Below are 19,695 nucleotides of genomic sequence, written 5' to 3'. Positions count from 1 at the left end.
TCACAGATGCTGTGTTTGAGCAATAGAGTTGGCTATCAGAAGCGTCTGAAGGGGAAAGCAGCGTTTCCTGGGACTGGGATGCCTCAGCGAGTGCGGGTCTAGAGAAGGGTGGTTCGTCACCACTAGAGGGTGCTGTCCACTGCCTCTTGGCCGTGCAGGATACAAGTCTGCCCTGGCTGTCTGCATCTCCCACCCTCTGGACCTGTTCTGCATAGCAAGATACATGTAGGTGCTGTGATGACAGGATTGGACTGAAGCGATGTTAGTCTATGGCCCAGTGAAGCGTATTAGCATAATGCTTTAAGAGACTTGTTGAATGTTTCAGTAAAAAAGGGTGTAAAGTCTTTACATTACTTGTCATCAATAATATGCACATCAGTTCTACATCAGTTACGTATGTACCACAGCTCTGAGTGAAGTAAAGTATAAAATCTCTAGCCAGGCTGTGCCCGCCTAGTGATGCAACACTTTCAGCAGTGCAACTAGTCAGGTCAAGAGGAATACAAGTACTTTCTGATATTTCTGAAAAAATATCCTCTTACTTCTGTCTTGGCCATCAGCTTTTTGGACAGTGGAGTTTTGACCACCACTAACACCAGGCTAAAAGGAGAAGTACAAAAGTAGTGATGCAATGTAGTAGATAATGTATGCAGCATGTAAGGTATCTGTAATGTACTGCATGACCTTATGAACTTAGAAGTTCTACATAGTGTCCGTACATGCCCCGGAACTTGAGTATAAATGAGTAATGACGATACAATACTAATATTTACAACCTGAGTGGCAGGATAAGAACGACGAGGGCTTTGACGAAGCGGACAAGAAAGGAACCAGGTGATTGCATCACTGTTCAAAGGTGAGACTTTGTCAGACCTTTACAGGAAAGCGGATGATGGCCTATGGCCTGGAAAAAGTGGATTACCTTTTTATTGGTACACCTGTAAATGGGAATAAAGCGGCCTTCTGTGACACTGTGAAGGGATCGACCCAGACACATTGAGACCTGATGTGTGTCCTGTGCCTGAAAAGGAAACAGTACATTTCATAGTGTTAATTAAACACTAACACTAAGAGAGCTGATTTAACATTCTCAAGGGTGTCAAAAAAGGGAGTCCAAGGCACTCTTCTTGTGGAAAAATATTAAAAAGCCTTTATTGAAACATGGCTAAAAAGTTTTAAAACATGGGAGCAGAGACCCACGCGTTTCGGCGCAAGCCTTCTTCAGGGTGTATTTGGTGTAAATGATGTTCTAAGCTCTAAGCAGAGATTCTAGCCGAGTATTAGGACTTGGAAGCTTGTTTTTCTCATAATTCAAAACTGTAACAATTTACACCATTAGGCTTGGCATAATCACAGATTCAAGTACACATTTCCAAAAGACCCCAACAACTCCAGAAAGTTGCAGTGGCGATTTAATAGATAAAATCCATGTGTCTCATTCATTTCAATGGGACGGTCCTTAGATTTGCCTAAAAGGGGATCCTCCCCTCGCCCTTGCGAAACTAGAACCTGGCAACGGAAATGGGCCAATGGAACCTCTCACTTATCCAGTCTCTCCACTCTAAGTGTTGAATTAACACTTCATTTTCTTACTGTGTGAACAGTACAAAAGCCCACAATCACCATCTACAATCCTACACAATGTATGACAAAGCATTTTGTATTCCAAAGTTTTCCAAAACAGACACACAGCAAACAACACACATTTTTCGCAACACACATAGAGAGTAAGGACAAATGGAAGACTCTGTAAGTGTGGAATTAGCACTGCAAAATGTGCAGTGCACGACATTTTGAAAGAATACAAACAGATTGAAAGAAAGTTACTTGTAACCAGGGCCCTAAATTAAAACCAGACAACCGGCCAAATGCTGGTGAAAATTCAGCATTGGCTAGCTACTTTGACTGATACTGAGTGTATGTTTGTCTCATCTTTTAGCCATATTAGCTAGTGATGAAAAAAGTTAATTTACTGCCCTGCTTGAAACTACCTAACAAGAAAGTACCAGGAAATAGTCCTGAAACATGGAAAAACTCTTTTATTTTCTCTTTTCTTAACTTCAGATATGGTGATTGTATTCATATGAACAGCACTGTGCCATTCTTACAGCGCAAGTAATTCAGCATGACCTTAGGTCATTAATACACTTCAGATATTCATTCAGATGTATTCCGGGACTCGGGAGCACTTATGCCGCTTTATTGGTGGTGGTGGGAGTTATTTTCCGGTACTTTTCTTTGGCAACCACCTTTTCAAAAAAGGCTCTAATTTTCTGTCCACGTCTTGACCCAGCGTGTGACCTGAGTGGCTAAAAGAACAGGACCGCTCTCAGCAGACTGCTTAAGACTAGGCAGCACTATGGTTGCCAAGTAACGTGTAATCTCCATATTTCTTCTCGGCGTGTTGAACATAGAAACACACTTTGAATGGAGAAACACAAAAGTTGAGTTGATAACACACACATTCTTATTTAACACAACCGTAACCATTGCTGAAACTCAGAGCCTCTGTTATGACATTATTGTCACCAAAATGGTAATGACCATGTCATAGTCGGTTACCTAAGACTTTGTGTATTGTCCTGGCAGTGTTGTTATGGGAGCAGTTGAGTGTTTTCAGCAAAGAATGAATAGATCCATTGATGGGACAATCTGCAGCAAGAGGCTACGCAAACATGCAATATCTCGGTTGTGAGAGTATGTTGAAATGTGAAAGTGTGAAGGCCCGTGAAAGCCCACCTGGGAAACTCCAACTCCCATTGTCATTGTGACACAGCACTCCACAGCGCACAAGTGTTCACTGCACAGTTACAACAACAAATTTACTACCAGCACAACAAAATTGCATTTTATGCCTCACCCTTGCAAGGGGGCAGCCCCCAATGGCGCCCCAAGGGAGCAGTGCGGCGGTACGGTACCATGTTTAGGGTACCTCAGTCAAGGAGGAGGATGGGGGAAAGCACTGGTTAATTACTCCACCCACCAACCTGGTGGTTCGGGAGTCAGATCGGCAACCTTTGGGCTTCAAGTCTGACGCCGTAACTACTTACCCAGGACTGCCAATAATAATAATAATAATAATAATAATAATAATATCAATGGTCCTACCTTCATATGGCCCAAGCAGGCATTCCGGAACTCAACACTGCTACTGCTGTTCATGACAGTGGTCAGGGAGCTTTGGATCACAGATAGCGCTGACTGCATCTTTTCATGATTCTGGAGAATAATATAAAGCATCAATCAGTCCAATCACACACACACACACACACACACACACACACACACACACACACACACACACAGTTAAACGGGGACATAAATAAAAAGCGAGACATAATAATAGCAGCATTTACCAAATAATATTTATCAATAATAAACCAATCTTATTTAGTACAAAAGACTTACTGAGCATTTTTTCTGATAAGGGTCAAGAATCCTCTGCAGAAGAGAGTTAAGTGATGAGGTCACCCTTTCGCTGTTGTGCCAGAGCACCTGGTCTAAGTGTTTCTCCAACTCCTCTTCATTGGCTGCCATGAGGACAGAGACAGAAAAAAAACACACACACATCCGTCTCAAAAAGATGGGGTGCAGGACTAGCAAAGTCCTAACACAGTGATTCTCAACCTTTTTTTGAACCAACGCCCCCTTGGCCTCTTCACAAGCCTTCCAACGACCCCTTGACCTCATCATAAGCCTAACAACCCCTCCTCCCTCCCCCCCCCCCCCCCTTACTATTCATTTGTTTTAAAGATGGCCTCTCAACGTCATTTAATTAATATTGCCGTGTTCCCAATTGTTATTGAATGTGTTACGCGTTGGTCCTGTTTTAAAAAACGTTCTGGTTGCTTTGTTTCAAGACGTTTTTGCAAGCTGGCAAGGTGGCTTGTGGAGAAACGAGAGGGTGTTCCGTGTTTCTCGTGGAAATGCGTCTCTGATTGGCTCACTCCTCCTGCTCTCAAAGAAACGCGTCTCTGATTGGCTCAGTCCTCCAGTCCTTGGAGTGAATGTAATGGGAAACAGAGTCGCCACTTCTCCGGGTGGTACTGCACTATAGGGGCGCCAACGGAGGCGTGCAGGCTCCATTCAGGGCTGTGCTCTTTCGACAGCGACCCCTAGGGGAGCTGCAGGCACGGAGCAACCGGAGTGAGCAGGCTTTATGTATGAGGCTTTGTGCTGTGTGTGTACCTGAGAGTAGCAACCAGCTGATAGCTAAGCTAAGCTATGTTTCGGGCCACCAGACGTTGCTTGCTTTGAAAACAAGCAGAAAAAAATTACTCGACATGTTTTTAGATAAATGGGTCGATATAAACCTTTGTGGGCAACGCCTTCTTTCGACGTGACGAAACACAGAAAGGCTTTCGTGATTCGCTCGTTTCTCTGCATTATTGATGTAAATTGGGAAACACCGGGAAACACAGCCAGGAGAGTTGACGCACCGCTATGAGAGCCTTGCAAGTGAGTTTAACTTGGGGTGACCGTCCGATCTTCGAAAGGAGTGAGTAAAACTGAGTTTTATCGGAAGTTGGCCTTTAACAATGAGCTCCCCAACGCCCTTTGGGGCCCTGCACCGCCCCCGTTGCGAAACACTATCCCAGCAGGACTAGCAAGGTAAGAGAAACGGGAGCTTGGTGTCGCAGACTTTATTTTCAGTTTTCAATTGACAAACACAGACAAAAAAATCTAGAAAGTATCACACATACAGCATTGTTTGTGAAACTAAACTCGAGCATATAACATTGCATGGGTACAAGCTGGTAAGTATGTGTATCTCCACATGGACATACTGTATGTTGACACGCAATCATGCAAAGGCCTCTGTTATAAGCTTGCTGTAACTAATATGGTAATGACTAATGACCAAGTCTTAATCTGTAATATATCTGTACATAGCAGGACTTGACATTAACCCTCCAGCCACTGTGGCTTGTGGTTATCCCAAGTCACTAGCCATTCAGGTATTCCACTAGCCACAGATTTTATATTGTTCTTTTTTTTTCTTTATCTCATGATAGTGTTGGTCTAACCTCAGAGGATGAGGTGCTAAAGCAAGATGAGTGTATAGCTGTGTACATGGAAGAATATCAAGCAAATAGAAACTGAGTTACTGAGCTTTTTTTTTTTTTTTACAAACAATTGATACACAAGGGGCAAACAAAAGAATATAGGCTATGATGCGTATGTCATAGTTACCAAGGAAAAGCTGCCAGCCAAGTTGGCTAGTGACATTCAAATTATCAGTATTGGCAGAGGACGCGCTCAACTTCTCGTACCACGCACTGATGAAGGCTTGTTAGCCGAAACGCGTTTGCTTTTTGGACATGGTGGTAACATAAATAAATAATGAGACGCAGTTTGTGAGTGCGGATTTCTTCTTCCTTAAATTCAAATTATCAGCACACAGCTAAGTTCATTTGGCCGGTTGGCAGGTGCCAGTGTCAAGCCCTAATCTGTATATAGGTATATACGGTAATGTGAATAGGCTCATAATCCGCGATGTTTCTCCGTCGCAAGCCTGTAATACTGTAGTCGTTGAACAGACTTTACTACCAAATTACTACAACAGTACGACATAACACAAAGCCTTTAGTAATAAATAACAACTTGGTCATTCTGAATCTTCTAACACCAAATTTATAACAGGGCCCTAAGACTCTCCGTAGTATCATTGTCACAGCAGCAATGTTCTTATAATTAAGTTGAGTTTCGGCAAACAGTGAACGAATTGCCGGCAATCCAACCTGTCCTACAGAGATTAAGGGGAAAAGTAAAATTTCAAGTGTAAAATGGAGTGAATTTATTATGGAGTAGCCTACCCATGATATCAGAGAGCTGGGAATGGAAGGGGTCAGAGTGCTGGAGGAAGAGGAAGAGAGTGAGGGTCTGGCTGACGGTCGGGCTCCACTGAGGCCCCACTTCCTGGTCACCCTCTGTGCTCTCTACACCAAACACTATGTCACAGCACAGGGAACCTGTGGCAGTGTAAACACAACACAAGCCTTTCAGCAACCTCACATTTTGGCTTCAAACAAATTACACCACACTCGAGATTAACCCATTGACGCCTAAGGCACCTGCAAAAAAGGGTGCTGAATGCCTGAGCCCTTTTTAAGAAAAGCTATAAATACCTAAATACAGTGAGTCCAATATGTATTTGATCCCTTGCTGATTTTGCCCGTTTGCCCACTGATAAAGACATGATCAGTCTATAAATTTATGATAATATGTATTCAAACATGGAGAGACAGAATATCAAAAAGAAATTCCAGAAAATAACTTAAAATAATATATTTTAATTTATTTGTATTTAATTTAGGCTAATAAGTATTTGACCCCTCTAGCTAAAGAAGATAAAGTGCTTTGTGGCAAAGCCCTAGTTGTCTAGCACTGAGGTCAGATGCTTCTTTTAGTTGATGACAATGTTTGTGCATACAGTAGAAAAGATTTTTGCCAATTTTTCTTTTCAGATTATCTCTAAAACAGTAATAGTTTGTGGCTGTAGCCATAGAATTACTATAGGGTTAATATTTGGAGACTGTCTAGGCCACTTCACGACTTTAATATGCTTCTTATTGAGCCACTCCTTCGTTGCTTTGACTGTATGTTGTGTATTATTGTCATGTTGGGAGATCCAAAAATGGCCCACCCTTCAGTGTAGTGGTAGAGGGAAGGACGTTTGCACGCAGGATTGCACATTACATGTCTCCCTCCATCCATTCGTTGATGATGTGAAGTTGTCCTGTGCCTTGGCCAGATTTTGGTTTCATCTGACTACAGCACCTCCTTATCATATCCTAAACCAGCCTGATGTCCGTTGGCAAACCTCAGGTGGGACTGCACAGGTTCCTTCTGAAGTAGAGGTACCATGTGTGCACTACAAGATTTTAAACCTCTGTGGCATTAAGTGCTACCCTTAGTTTTCTCAGTGATTTTGGTCCCAGTAGCTTTGATATCATTGCCTAGTTCATCCCGTACAGCTCTAGGGTGATTTCTTTCTGTTCGCATGGTTATCAAATTATGGTTAACATGGTTAACAAAAGGTCAAATTTTGTATAGAACCCCAGACAGGCTGATGGATAGTCATTTCGTATTCCTCACATTTTGGAAGAAATGCATCAATAGCTGGGTCATTAATACCCAGTCTCTTTCTTGCAGCCCATTCAATCTTTGTTCAGGTCTAAAATCTTGTCCCTGATATCATTTGATTGCTCTTTGGTCTTTCCCATGATGGTGAGGTTGGAGTGTGACTGATTCACTCATACTATGGACTGATTCTGCTGATTAAATGTGTATTTTATGCATGTTAGTATGTACAGGTGTCTTTCATTCAGATGACAAGTTGATCGGAAGTGCCCATCTGGTCTGTGGGCCCGGAACTGTAATCAGTTGGCAGGGGATCAAATACTTATTTTGCTCGATGAAATGGAAATAAATTAATATATATTCTCTTAAGTTAATTTCTGGATTTTCTTTTTGATATTCTGTCTCTCCATATTATAATACATATTATCATAACATTTATTGACTGATCATGTCTTTGTTAGTAGGCAAACCAACAAAATCAGCAAGGGATCAAATACTTATTTGACTCACTGTATCTCAGCTTCTGAAGCACATAAAAATATCCACAGAGTTGCATTTAAACGCCAAGACCCTCATATTTCAATAGAATGTGTTCATTCATCTCAAACAAACAGAGACATTTAATAAAGTTGTCTCAAATCTCATGAGCCTGAATGCTGCGTAATGCAGCTCCAGGCGCCAGGGCCAATGTTGCGCAATGCAACATCAGGCATCAATGGGTTAAAAGGTGCAATACAAGAACGAAAACTGTGAAATTAAGGAACATGTCTGCACTTTTAAATCCATTCTTTCCTTTTAATGGCCAAGCTTTCGGTCTAAACACCTTCCTCAGGGCTCCTCAATCTAACAGTGCAAACGTTTCTACAATTCCCCCCTTGGACTTTGAATGTAGACTATAATGACACTCTAGGGATATACAGTAGTCTTGCCTCAGTCAAGTGAAATATTTAGTGAACATAACTTAAATTTACTGAACATAAGTTCAAATAAAGTGAAGTACATCCAGGTTGCACGTTATGTTTTGATGTTTCAAACTAACACCCCTTAGCCCAATTAAATTGAAAGACAGCAGAGCAGTACATTTGCGTAGATTTCATGTCTCCAATGCACACACCTCTCTCCAATTACATCAAAGGAGTAAAGTAAAGCAGTGCATTCAGTTTTGATGTTTCCAACGTACTGTACACACACCTCATGGTCCAATTAAATTGAAGCACAGTAAAGCGGTATATTTATGTGGTTTTGATGTTTCCAACACACACACGTGCACGTGCGCACACACGCGCGCGCACACACACACACACACACACACACATACAACACCTACCTCTTGGTCCTGGCTCTTTCCCCTCTACCATCTGTTTATCGGCACAGGTAACCCCAGAGAGGCCCCAGCGCTCCCAATGCACTGAGGTTGTTAGCGCCTGGAGGAAGCTCAGGGGAGCGGCCATGTTGAGCGTCTCCAGGAGAGGCACACAGCAAGGGCTGTACACTAGCACGTGGGGAGAGGTGCGGTTAAGGTCATGGACTAACTTCACTTGTGGCTTTGCTTGGGCTCAATTGGTAACAATGTGGTCTTTTTGATAAAGGTTGCTGATAATTGCTATTCTCTTTCATCACACTAACATGATGGAGAGGTGTGGTTAAGGTCATGGATTAACTCCACTTGCGGCTTTGCTTGGGCTCAATCCCAAAAAAACTAAAGGTTCGGACACTCCTTTGGATTTTTCTTCTTTAAGTTCTTTTTTTCTTCTTTTTTTAGTCATTCATTGGCAAAGTGTGCAAAACGTTTTTCAAAAAAACATGGACAAATTTCACTCTTCTAACTGGATCATAGAGGACACGCTTATTCGTAAACAATATTCTTCATATTGGTAATAATGTGGTCTTTTAGATAAAGGCTGCTGATATCTGTTATTCTCGTGGGGAAAGGTGCGGTTATGGTGGACCAACTTCACTCTTCTAACTGGATCATTGAGGAGTGAGAGTTGGTAAGCAATATTCAACTTCAGGGGCCTATACTACAAAGCTGGTTCAGGATACGTTCAAGTTAAGGTTAAGTTAAGAGGTAAATCGTCTAATACAAGAGCTTTTTTTAAGAAAGTGAGGATTCAAGGCTCTTCTATTAGATGATTTCCCTCTTAACTTAACCTTAACTTATCCTGAACCGGCTTTGTAGGCCCCAGGTAGAATTTAATATATTTTTGATCAGGCTACTGATGTCTGTTATTCTCTTTCATCATCACTATGAGCTCATATTGGGTAGTTGTAATGTTAGATAGCATTTAATACCAAGCTTTTGGTTGTCACAACAGTGTTTCCCACAGAAATTTTGGAAACTATGGGGGCAGCCGGGGTTTATTTTGTCCGGGGGGGGGGGGGGGGGGGGGGGGGGGGGGGTCTTCTCACACAGGCCTTTTTTTTTGGGGGGGGGGGGGATTCTTGCAGCATAAATGCAAAACGGCAAAACAACAGTATGACATTGGCGCATGGAGAAACTGTAGGCCTGGGCCTATATTTCAGCCATTTATATTTTGAGAAATAAGGCTACATAAGATTTTACCCATGACTTGTATAATAGTAGTACATTGTCATTGTCAAAAAAATGCAGTACAGTGAATAATTTCTGTTTACAACACAGTTTCATTCGTCCTTCATGCAGGGGTCTGGGAAACAATAATAAAACAAAATAGGAGCAGAGATAAGAATTTAACACATAGACAAAAAGGGTCTTAGAGGGTAGGCTATGTCTTTTCCCCCACACACATAGGCGTACACATTCTACATGAGGGGTGCTGGTCACAGGGCCAGTTTTTCAAAATTCAAAAATGTTCTAAAAAAACCAACATATTACACATTTATGTCTATATTCACATTCATTACACATTAATTTCTATATGCAGCCCGATGTCTCCTCTGCTGTGTCAATGAAGGTCTGTCACCAAACTCATTACAACTGTAAAACAAAGCCTAGGGAGTGTTAGTAAACTCATCCCAACTGTCCCTTCTCTGAAGGTTTTTTATATTGCTCCCAAACCCAAGTAAACTACAACAACTTGACTAGGCTTTTGATCCCTGTCTTTCAAGCACTTGTGGTTCTCTCTATAGCAGGGGAGCCCAACCTTTTTTTAACCAAGATCTACTTTTGAAGTTGATGGTCTGCCGTGATCTACCAAGTCAAATTCAAGGATGTCAGTATGAAAATTTAAGACCACCATTTATTAATCACCATTATTATGAACAAAATGTTTTCAGTAGGCTACTATGGCCGTATCTTTTCAGTGTGTTTTTAAAGTGTGTTGAATAGCCTATCTTTACAAAGCAATGCAGCACTGATAGTATGCAGAGATAATTTCAGTCATACACAAGTCATAAACAACTGAAACAATTTCAAAATGATAAACATTTGGTATATAAAAGGCACATAGGCCCTATTTCTAAAATATGATGAAGCATTATCATGCCTTCAGTGGTATAGGCTACAAATTAAAAAGGGCTCAGAAATTCACCATTTGTTATGGGTAAATAGTAGGCTACTATGAGAGAGAGAGAGAGAGAAGAGAGAGAGAGAGAGAGAGAGAGAGAGAGAGAGAGAGAGAGAGAGAGAGAGGAAGAGACAGAGAGAGAGAGAGAGAGAGAGAGAGGAAGAGACAGAGAGAGAGAGAGAGAGAGAGAGATGAGAGAACTCATTGAATTGGTTAACACCCCTGTTAGTGTGACTTCTTCTATGAAGGTTTTTTTCAGCTCTCTGGGACAGTAGGCCTAGCACAGCAAAGGCTTTCTATTGTGAGTTTGGCCAATCGTTTTGTCCACAACTGAAGCAAGAAACAGCACAAATTGAAGTGAATTCCATACATGTCAACAACTAACATTTCCCTTACACGCGGCACGCGATGTAAACGCAGTTAGCGATGATGCATGCGACTAGCGATTTGGACGAAGATCCTCGCATATCGGCGTGTCATAACGCATCGTTGCGCACATGTTCTGTTACTCACCCGATGTTACACGTGTGCACACATGAATCAGCTGTAATACCCTTACGGTCACTTCCTAATGCTTTCCCCTCATTCTGTGTTACCGTGCCTAACCAATACAGAGTCTATAGGATGTATTTACTCCAGGAGGAAAATGCGAAGGAAATTCAAAATCGTAATTCAAATCGTTTTTAACAAAAACGGATATCGTTTAAAAAAAAAAAAAAGTTAATTTTTTTTTTTTTTTTTTACATTTTCGTGAACTATGGCGGCCAAATTTAAACTATGGCGGGCCGCCATAGTTTCCTCAATGTATGGGAAACACTGCACAATAAACATTAATTATCCATTAATTACCCTTGCTGTTGTTTGCCATAAATACAACAGAATACTTTCTTTTAAACTCTTACTGAGAAGCACATTTGATATTCTATTAGCTTGAATAAATGGGATGAAATAGTGTGTTAAAGTAAAACCAAGCCTTTTGGTAACGACTATAAACATTAATTGTCCATTTCTCATCTGTCATCTGTTATGCCCAGTAGTTCTTTGTTCTGGTTAGTCCTTTATTGTTCATTAGAAGGATATCTGGATTGCTGACAGGCGGACAGGCCAGTTGGGGTACTGGTCCATGCAGGGTGCCAGTGTTGCCATGGGGATGATGCTGGCCTCCCCGCAGAGGCCCGTCTCCAGCAGCCCAGGAGGCAGCACCAGTGGCACCTCCGCACCCATCACACCATGCATCTGGTCACATGACTCTAAACCCCCCACAGAGAAGGGAGAACTGAGAAGGGGAGACAGGGAATGAATGAGAGTTGTAAAATTCAATTAGGCATACCATGCATACACATATAAAGAGAAGGTGTGTGTGTGTGTGTGTGGGGGGGGGGGCAACTATGCAGAGAGAGAGAGAGAGAGAGAGAGAGAGAGAGAAGACATCTTTGTAGGACATATAAGTTACTGTGAGTGTTTTGTGAAAGTATTAAGCTGAGGTAAATGTAATAACTTTACAGCTGATAGCTGGCAATGTCCATGACAATGCTTTGATTCTTCAGCAGGATCTTGCTGTTCACATCATCCCTGGGGGCAGACATGAGCATTTACATTTGAATAGATGAAGAAAGTAAATAATACATTTTATTTGGACAGCAAAATAACAACAAAATAACAACAAAATACGTACCCAAATATAACCTGATGAGTCTTTCTATTGTCTTTTACTTCATACCATATTTTCAACTGTTTTTTAAAAAGCAGATGAGATGGAGCAGTTAGATCTTTTCACTAACGCAATGGGAAAGAAAGAATGGGGAAGAAATGTGTGAATAGCCATAGCAGCCTACAACACAGTACAAAAGGCAGTGTACATTCAATTTAGAGTGCTCTGGCACCAAATTCAATCTAGATCTTAAAGCATCTCTCTGTGTTGAATTAACACTACATTTTTTTATTAACCTGGTTCTCACGTGATGGTTGATACCAAGGGCGTAACTTTGACTTTGACATTGGTAGGGACATAAAATTGGTGAGGGTCCGAGAAAATTTAGAAAATACAGTTGTTAAAAGTACAATTTTAACGCAATATGTGAATGTATTAGCCTATGAATGAATGTAGCTCAATGGTTTTAGAGGGGGATGATTTTTAACAATCTTCATTGTGTGTGTGTGTGGGGGGGGGGGGGGGCTGATTATCAATCATAAGTTCATGGCACACAGATGTTATATCAATGAGCAGATGATATGTCAACGAGCGTTCCTTAGTAAGTTGGTCTTTCAATCACACGGTTGCAGGCTTAAATCCCACCCTTAGGCTACCTCTGTTTACACCTCCATCCATGACTGGAGTGAAATTGACCAAAGCAGCTAGTTCTGATACAACATTGCTCCAGAGACTTTTACCAAATAACATATAAGTCGCTTTGTGTTCAAATGTCAGCAAAGTGGTATTGCCTAACATGAAAATGATCACCAGTTCTGCCAATAGGCCTAGCCTACTCACTTTTATTGACATTTAGGCCTATTTTAACAGCAACAAAAATGACACTGAAATTTGCAAACCTTTTCTTTGAAATAAAAAATAAATAAGACGGGGCCTAGAAAAAAAATGTTTTGGTTCGGTGCTGGACTGACCCTTATTATCCTCCAAAATTAGCGATACTGTGTGGACTGTTGTAGCCTACATACAAAACAAACACACTTCTTCATTCTCATAGGCTAACTCCCTATATATCGCTTTCTTCCTGTCTGTAGCTGTGTTTGCATCATAGCAGCCTACAGGCAACACACATGCGCGTGCAAGTGTCTTTGCGCAGCGCGTCTTGACAGAAATCCCAGCGATGTCACCGCATAGTTGCGCACCAACTGTGTCACGTTGTAGGCGAATTTTAATGTTACAACATACCAGTTAGCTTTGTAGCCCTTCTACATGACCGAAAATGCAAATACAACACAATGATTAGGTGTAGGCCCTATCTGCGATTTTTGAATGATGTTGGTTACATACTCGTCATGGAAGAAGGCTTCCATTTCAGTCGCGTTGAATGATCAGCGAGATCAGAACCTAGTCGCAGCAATTAGTCTAGGCTACTCAAGTAGTCCTACAGTTAAATAGACTGTAAAACAAAGCCAGGTTAATTTAATATGAAAGAAGGGAAATGTTTTGCCGAAGTGTATAGGAACTCTTTCATTTACCACATGGGTCGCGTTAACAGAGGTTTGTCCGTCATTGACCGTTTTTTTTTTTTTAAAAAAAGGAAGACTGAAGATTCTGAAGCCTGCCCGTCCTTTCGATGATAGTTTAAATAGGCTACACCCGTATCAGTAGATCAAATGTGCATTTCAATTCGTTATTATCTGCGCTGCGCAGAGACCACATTTCTTCTTAAATAGGCCACTTTATCCTTCACCTTTCTCCGCCTCTCTCTGCTTGTCACGCAACTATTACGCATCTGCAGAGCTCCGTTCCCTGCACCCAAATAGTGAATTAGAAATTGCCGATGATGTCGGCACAATTCGAATTCGAATAGGCTAATTAAGATTCAGAACCGTTTGTAGGCCTATACGTAGGGCTATGCTACTACATTTCCCCACAATCTGATTTAATGGGAGGGCGAAGTTATCCCTCTATCGTCTTTCATAAAAGTTTCATAGGCCAATCATAGAAGGGTTTTTTTCATATCATATCCTCAGGCGTCGCCACAAACTCCTCGCTTGAAACAAAAAGCAGGCGGGCCTATGTACCAGAAATAGTAACGCACGGTGTCTTAAATAACTTTAATCTGACGTTTTGAAATGGTAGTTAGACTACACGTTACTGAAAAAAATAGTGCGACTACGTTACCGGCAACACCGGTCGTGATTACACAGTAGGGGGCTAAATATTGGTGGGGACGTGTCCCTACCGTCCCCACCATAAATTACGCCCATGGTTGATACCAACCCTGAAGTTGAGCGGAATAAATACACTAAGGGTTTGCATGAGAGCAAGGCTAATTTGTTATATATTGAAAAAAAATAAACATAACCATGGATAATGATAATGGAATAATGGATTTTCTAAAGTGAATATGACTTCTGATGGTATCGGTGTTAAATGGCTTCAAGACCTGAGCATGAATTAGACTGATCCTATGAAGAAAGGACTCCATTTGATCCCACTCCTTCTGGCAACCTGATTCAACATTTCTCACCTGCAAAAAGAGAGGCATGGTACGTCATGTTATGTAGGAGTCCAATCATTGGTAGCAATCATGAGCAGGACACATATCATGCAATGTGACCCAGCAACACACTTAAAATAATCCCATGTATTTCTTTGTCCCACGCCACGACAAACTAAGGTTTTATACCTCAAAAGAGAGTATGAAATTCGCTGGCCCTGTAGAAGCTGTAAACCTGGTCAACTCTGCGCTTGCTCTACACTCGCCGTCACCGACTGAGGCAGACACTGGGAGACTTGCAGTCACCTCTGGAATTGAGGTTGAATGAAGCATGTATTTATTTCAAGAAACTATGAATCCTTCTGATTAAGCAAGATGTTGACAGATAATGTAACCCACCTGCATAGACAGCCTCTGTTGTTTGAGGACACCACGCTCCAGCTGCAGCAACTAGAAAAAAACGAAATGTTTGTTACCACCAACAAACTACTACAACAACAATTGACTGAGAAGAATCTGAAATTAAACAACCATACTTGTGCACGTGAGTTTGTCGGATTGATGGGCATCCGTAGACAACTGCACCAGAAGCCCTCCATCCCTTCGATAACTGGATGGCCTGAACTGTTTGCCATCGCGATGAACCAATGTCATCAAAAGCTTTATCACCTAGCATGAGGAAGCAGTGTTGCATTGGGCTACAATAGCGATGTTTTTACACAACCACTACAAACAGGGTTTCACATTAAATAGGTTTCGATATTATGTTTATATAGAACTACGCGATAGTTCTCTGATTTATGTTACCTAATGCATGCGCCAAACCAAAACCTCATTAGCATGGATAGCTTCATCTAAACGGGTTTTATTCACAGCGATGCTAAAGGTTAGATTGGTTGTTCAGTAGGAACAATTGCAAGCACATTCAGACCGTTCCCTATATTGCAATAACAAATGCTAGTTACCTCGTAAATTTCTTTAATCATGTTCAGGAGCTCTTGTCAGCTAACACAGCTTGAAGCTAACCCCACTCAACCTGCTAACAAGTTGCTTGCTGACAATTCTGAAATACCACGTGACCTGATATAGAACGATGCGAGGCATCAAGTCTACAATGAAACATGTAACCATTTTATTGTCACATTTTTGGTTTAATGTTACAGATTATTTTACAATACGTTATGTTACCATGAGGGAACATGGTACAACACACTTGAAGATTGCATTTACATCACCGACAAGTCACTCAAACATTTTCAAAGCTATTTCAGAAACAATCTTAAGCTGTTAAAATTTATTTTTTTTAAAAATTGATGCTGTTATTCATAGAAGACACAGCTTTGATGGGCAGGGCTGGCATGGTGGAGATCTTCCAAAGTAACTACATATGTCTGCAGAAAACAGAGGCAGACACGAGATTATAAGCATTTCTTAACCACAATGATTGGGTCTGCCATAAAATAATTAACTCATTACACATAGGCCATCTCATAATGATTCACCTTATCACTGCGGGGGTCAGGGTAACTACAGACTCCGGCAGGGAAGACCGTGCGGATCATATCTTTTAACTCAGCTGGATAGATGTAAGTTGGCCGGCGGTTCACTGCTGTGCAGCCAACTCTATAAAAAAGCTGAGCAAAATGACCCGGTTAGTCATTAATTAAATCCAACTGCTCTGCACCAAACGCATCATTTCCCAAAATAATTGCTACTAACCAAATGACGCTGTATGGATTTGTAGGCACATTTTCGTCTGGTATGGTCATTCTTCAGCCTGGCTGCTGCCTTCAGCAATGGCGCTAGCCACAGGGGCATACTGGACGGTTACAATGTAATGTCACCACATTAAAAGGCAATATGAAACACAGTACTACATGTATCGGCTGATGTACAGACAGCAGGTAACCATGATGATAAAAGTGTAACACAAACAACCATTTGGCCTACCGCAAATCCCGGCAAAGATCCAAGTACCTGTCCATTGTTTATACCTCAAGAGAGTTGATGTGTTGTGGAATAGATTAAAGGCCTATTTGGAGCGAGTTGCAAGAAAAGTAATGACGTAGGCTACATTACACAGTGAAAATGAACATGATCTTGAGTTCTAAAGAAGAGGAGGAAGTCAACTTTACACCACAAAAATCAAACTTTATTGAGCAGCCATGAGTCATGAGTTTAAGCAGCTGTACAATGGCAAAACGTTTTTTTCTATTATTTTATCATTATTTTTTACATATTATTTTCTACAGTGAACATGGAATTAATTTATTTTCCTTCCTTCTCGCTCCATTCCTTGTATCCTCCCTTGTAGTTGCGGGCCCTGCAATGAGAAAACACAAGCATGTGCCATATAAAAGCTTTGTAATATGAAATGCTATTCATTAATCATTAATCTGATTTAAAATGAGTTCACAACATAAAAAAACCATGTATATCTGCAATCGCAATGGACGAATTTAGTTTGAATGTAATTACCCGGTAACTATACTGTAATACACAAGTAACTACAAACAGTAGCATACTTTTCACACAGATACCAAGGCTGACAGTGTTTGCAATCAGGGGTGTCGTTCAGGGGGGTAAAGTGTGACTGAGTCAACAGGGCCCCATGTATATAGCGCGCCCACAAACAGTCCAATTTATGAAGATATATAATATGAATGGGGGTCCATTGGCGCTGATTGTACATAGGGCCCAATATTTGCTGCAACACGCCTGCTTGGAATGGTGTGTGTGTGTGTGTGTGTACAAGAAGGTGCATTGAAAAGGATAAGAATTTATTTAGTTGATTAGTATTTTCTCCATTATGTTGTCCTCATTTCTATTTGCTTAAGATTTAAAATATGAAAGAAACACTAATGTCAAAAAAGTGTTATTGGATTTCTTGGATGAATTGAGCCATTAATGCAAGCAGCACCACCAGTTACTGCACATTTCTAGTGCGGATGTGAGTCTACTACCAAGAGGTAATATAAGAATCAATCTCAACGGAGATATATAATTCCCATTTTGCCCCAGGCTTTTCATTTTGCCAAAATTATCTAGTCTGAGAAAGTCATTGATAGGCTAGTAGTCAGAGACAGGACTACAGGAAAGTAATTACATGAACTGTGTATTTTTGGGTGCTGTGGTGCATTGTGCTGGTGTACTACAACATGCATGGGCAGGCAAACTGGTCCATGGGGACCCAGGTTTGGGTCTGGCCGGCCTGGGTGATCTCCCAAACCTTCCCCATATGTCTCTCAAGTCTCTTTCTCGTCATTCTTCACGGCCCCATCAATTATCAGCTATGCAGCTGGGCCTAATGGTGTGGCAGGTGGTCTTAAGCTCAGAGGGTTGCAAGTTCATATCCCACCCTTACCTCTCCTTAAACATCATTTCATGGCTGAAGTGACTTTGAGCAATTAAGGCACCTAACCCCCCACACACATTGCACCACCAGGGACTGTAACCAATACCCTGCAAATAACCTGTCGCTTTGGATAAAAGTGTCAGCTAAGTGTAATGTACAGTGGTGCTAACGATAGGGCACTCATCTACTATGTGGCCGAACCGGGTTCAATTCCAACCCGGGCCCTTTGCCGCCCCTTCCCCGTCTCTCTCTCTCAAGTCCACTTTCACTGTCCTATCTCGTATAAACATAAAAACAAATGCTTGAACCCCCCCCCACACTTCCAAAAAAAGTGTAATGTATTGTACTTAATGAATATAGGCAAAATATAAAGTGAATACTTTTGGAATCCGAGGCCTCTAGCCTTCTCTGTGGCGGCTGCCCCTCTGCGGCCCATCTGGCAGTGGAAGACGAGGTCAGGGGTGTCCTGTGGGGGCTTCGGGACACCGAACTTCTGCTGGAACGCGGCTGGGTCCAGAGACATGTCACTCTCTACCTGGTCCACTGCTTGTGAGAGAACAAAGTAGAGAAAAGAGATTCCATAAGGATTTCATTTCATTGAGATATCCTCATTTTAAAACAACTTCACTGTTTAACTACAAAGGTATGGATATAATTGAAGGGATGTGAATACAGTACATAAATGGAGGAAAATCTTTGTAACTTAACTTACTATTTGTAAAGGCACGTAAACACGCCAAAGTAAAGGGATAGGCTACTAACCTGGAATGTGAATGGACCCTGGAATGCGTCCTCGATCCACCTCCTCTTTGGAACGCACGTCAACCAGCAGAAGTCCTCCCTTCTCCATTAGAGCTTTCAGCTCTTCGTATGAGATATCTGAAAACACATCAGTGGTTTTAGGTAGACCCAGAGCCGTCTAATAAGAGTTGCGCAAACCGGGGACCAGGAAGTCGGTTGGTGATGTGATTGGCGTAGATTAAAATGTTTCTTAACAGTAAACTTCTGTTCGTTGGAAACTAACACAGAACCATCACATACCAAACAAAGATTAAGTACAAACAAATTACATTACCTTTACCACATTTTCTGTGTTCTACGGCCACCTCCTAGAACTAAGTAACTTCTAATAGAACTAAAGTCAATGGGGATTTCCATGTTAACGCTCCGTGAGGCTCCATGAGAGCCGCCATTGCTGTGGAAAGATTGGTCCATAGAGGTCTATGGGAGTGACGTGACTCTGTTATTAGATGGCTCTGGGTAGACCTAGACAGTAGCCTAGAGGATAACACAATATAATGAATTGAACTACCGGTAATTAACCCCTTAAGACACGGCGTTATAAATTTGCTGTTACCAGAATGGCAATGACCAAGTCGTAGTGCATTACTAAAGGCCCTGTGTCATGTCATACAGGCCCGTAGCCAGGGGGGGTTCGAGGGGTTCGTTCAACACTATAGATTCAGAAAGCAACGGAAAATAATGTAATTTATGCAAAAGACACATACAATAGGCCTACAGTATAATCCAACTGCAACTCCAAGTTGAAGTTGAAAAGAAAAATGCTGAATGATTGCTAATGTTGAGTGCTATCCACTAATACATTTGGATTAAGGACAGC

The 19,695-nt window shown here is 41.5% G+C and overlaps 2 protein-coding genes across 4 annotated transcripts in view; both read right to left on the bottom strand.

Annotated features, from left to right (window-relative positions):
- Positions 1 to 15,776, bottom strand: zgc:195212 (DUF4554 domain-containing protein). Its single transcript, XM_063189889.1, has 15 exons — positions 15,685 to 15,776; positions 15,256 to 15,388; positions 15,119 to 15,169; positions 14,909 to 15,027; positions 14,666 to 14,749; positions 12,244 to 12,299; positions 12,072 to 12,140; positions 11,649 to 11,844; positions 8,411 to 8,582; positions 5,817 to 5,972; positions 3,409 to 3,530; positions 3,109 to 3,219; positions 923 to 1,021; positions 543 to 600; positions 1 to 98 (listed from the first exon to the last, which is right to left on the bottom strand). Exons 1-15 carry the CDS (start codon positions 15,703 to 15,705, stop codon positions 1 to 3), a joined length of 1,545 nt encoding a protein of 514 aa, XP_063045959.1. The 5' UTR covers positions 15,706 to 15,776.
- Positions 15,777 to 16,849: 1,073 nt separating this feature from the next.
- tstd1 (thiosulfate sulfurtransferase like domain containing 1) overlaps positions 16,850 to 19,695 on the bottom strand; it is an 81,931-nt gene continuing 79,085 nt past the window's right edge. For 2 of the 3 annotated variants that reach the window (XM_063189654.1, XM_063189653.1), the window contains 3 exons: positions 18,837 to 18,953; positions 18,455 to 18,620; positions 16,850 to 17,042 (listed from right to left, as the gene is read on the bottom strand). In XM_063189654.1, coding sequence (XP_063045724.1) covers positions 16,988 to 17,042; positions 18,455 to 18,620; positions 18,837 to 18,953 — 338 coding nt within the window. In that variant the 3' untranslated portion in view covers positions 16,850 to 16,987. The remainder of the gene's footprint in view (positions 17,043 to 18,454; positions 18,621 to 18,836; positions 18,954 to 19,695) is intronic. The other variant, XM_063189655.1, reaches the window with a different exon arrangement.

The sequence above is a fragment of the Engraulis encrasicolus genome, chromosome 23, assembly GCF_034702125.1.
Source record: "Engraulis encrasicolus isolate BLACKSEA-1 chromosome 23, IST_EnEncr_1.0, whole genome shotgun sequence".
NCBI classification, from domain to species: Eukaryota; Metazoa; Chordata; class Actinopteri; order Clupeiformes; family Engraulidae; genus Engraulis; species Engraulis encrasicolus.
This window is presented reverse-complemented; position numbering and strand designations above follow the sequence as displayed.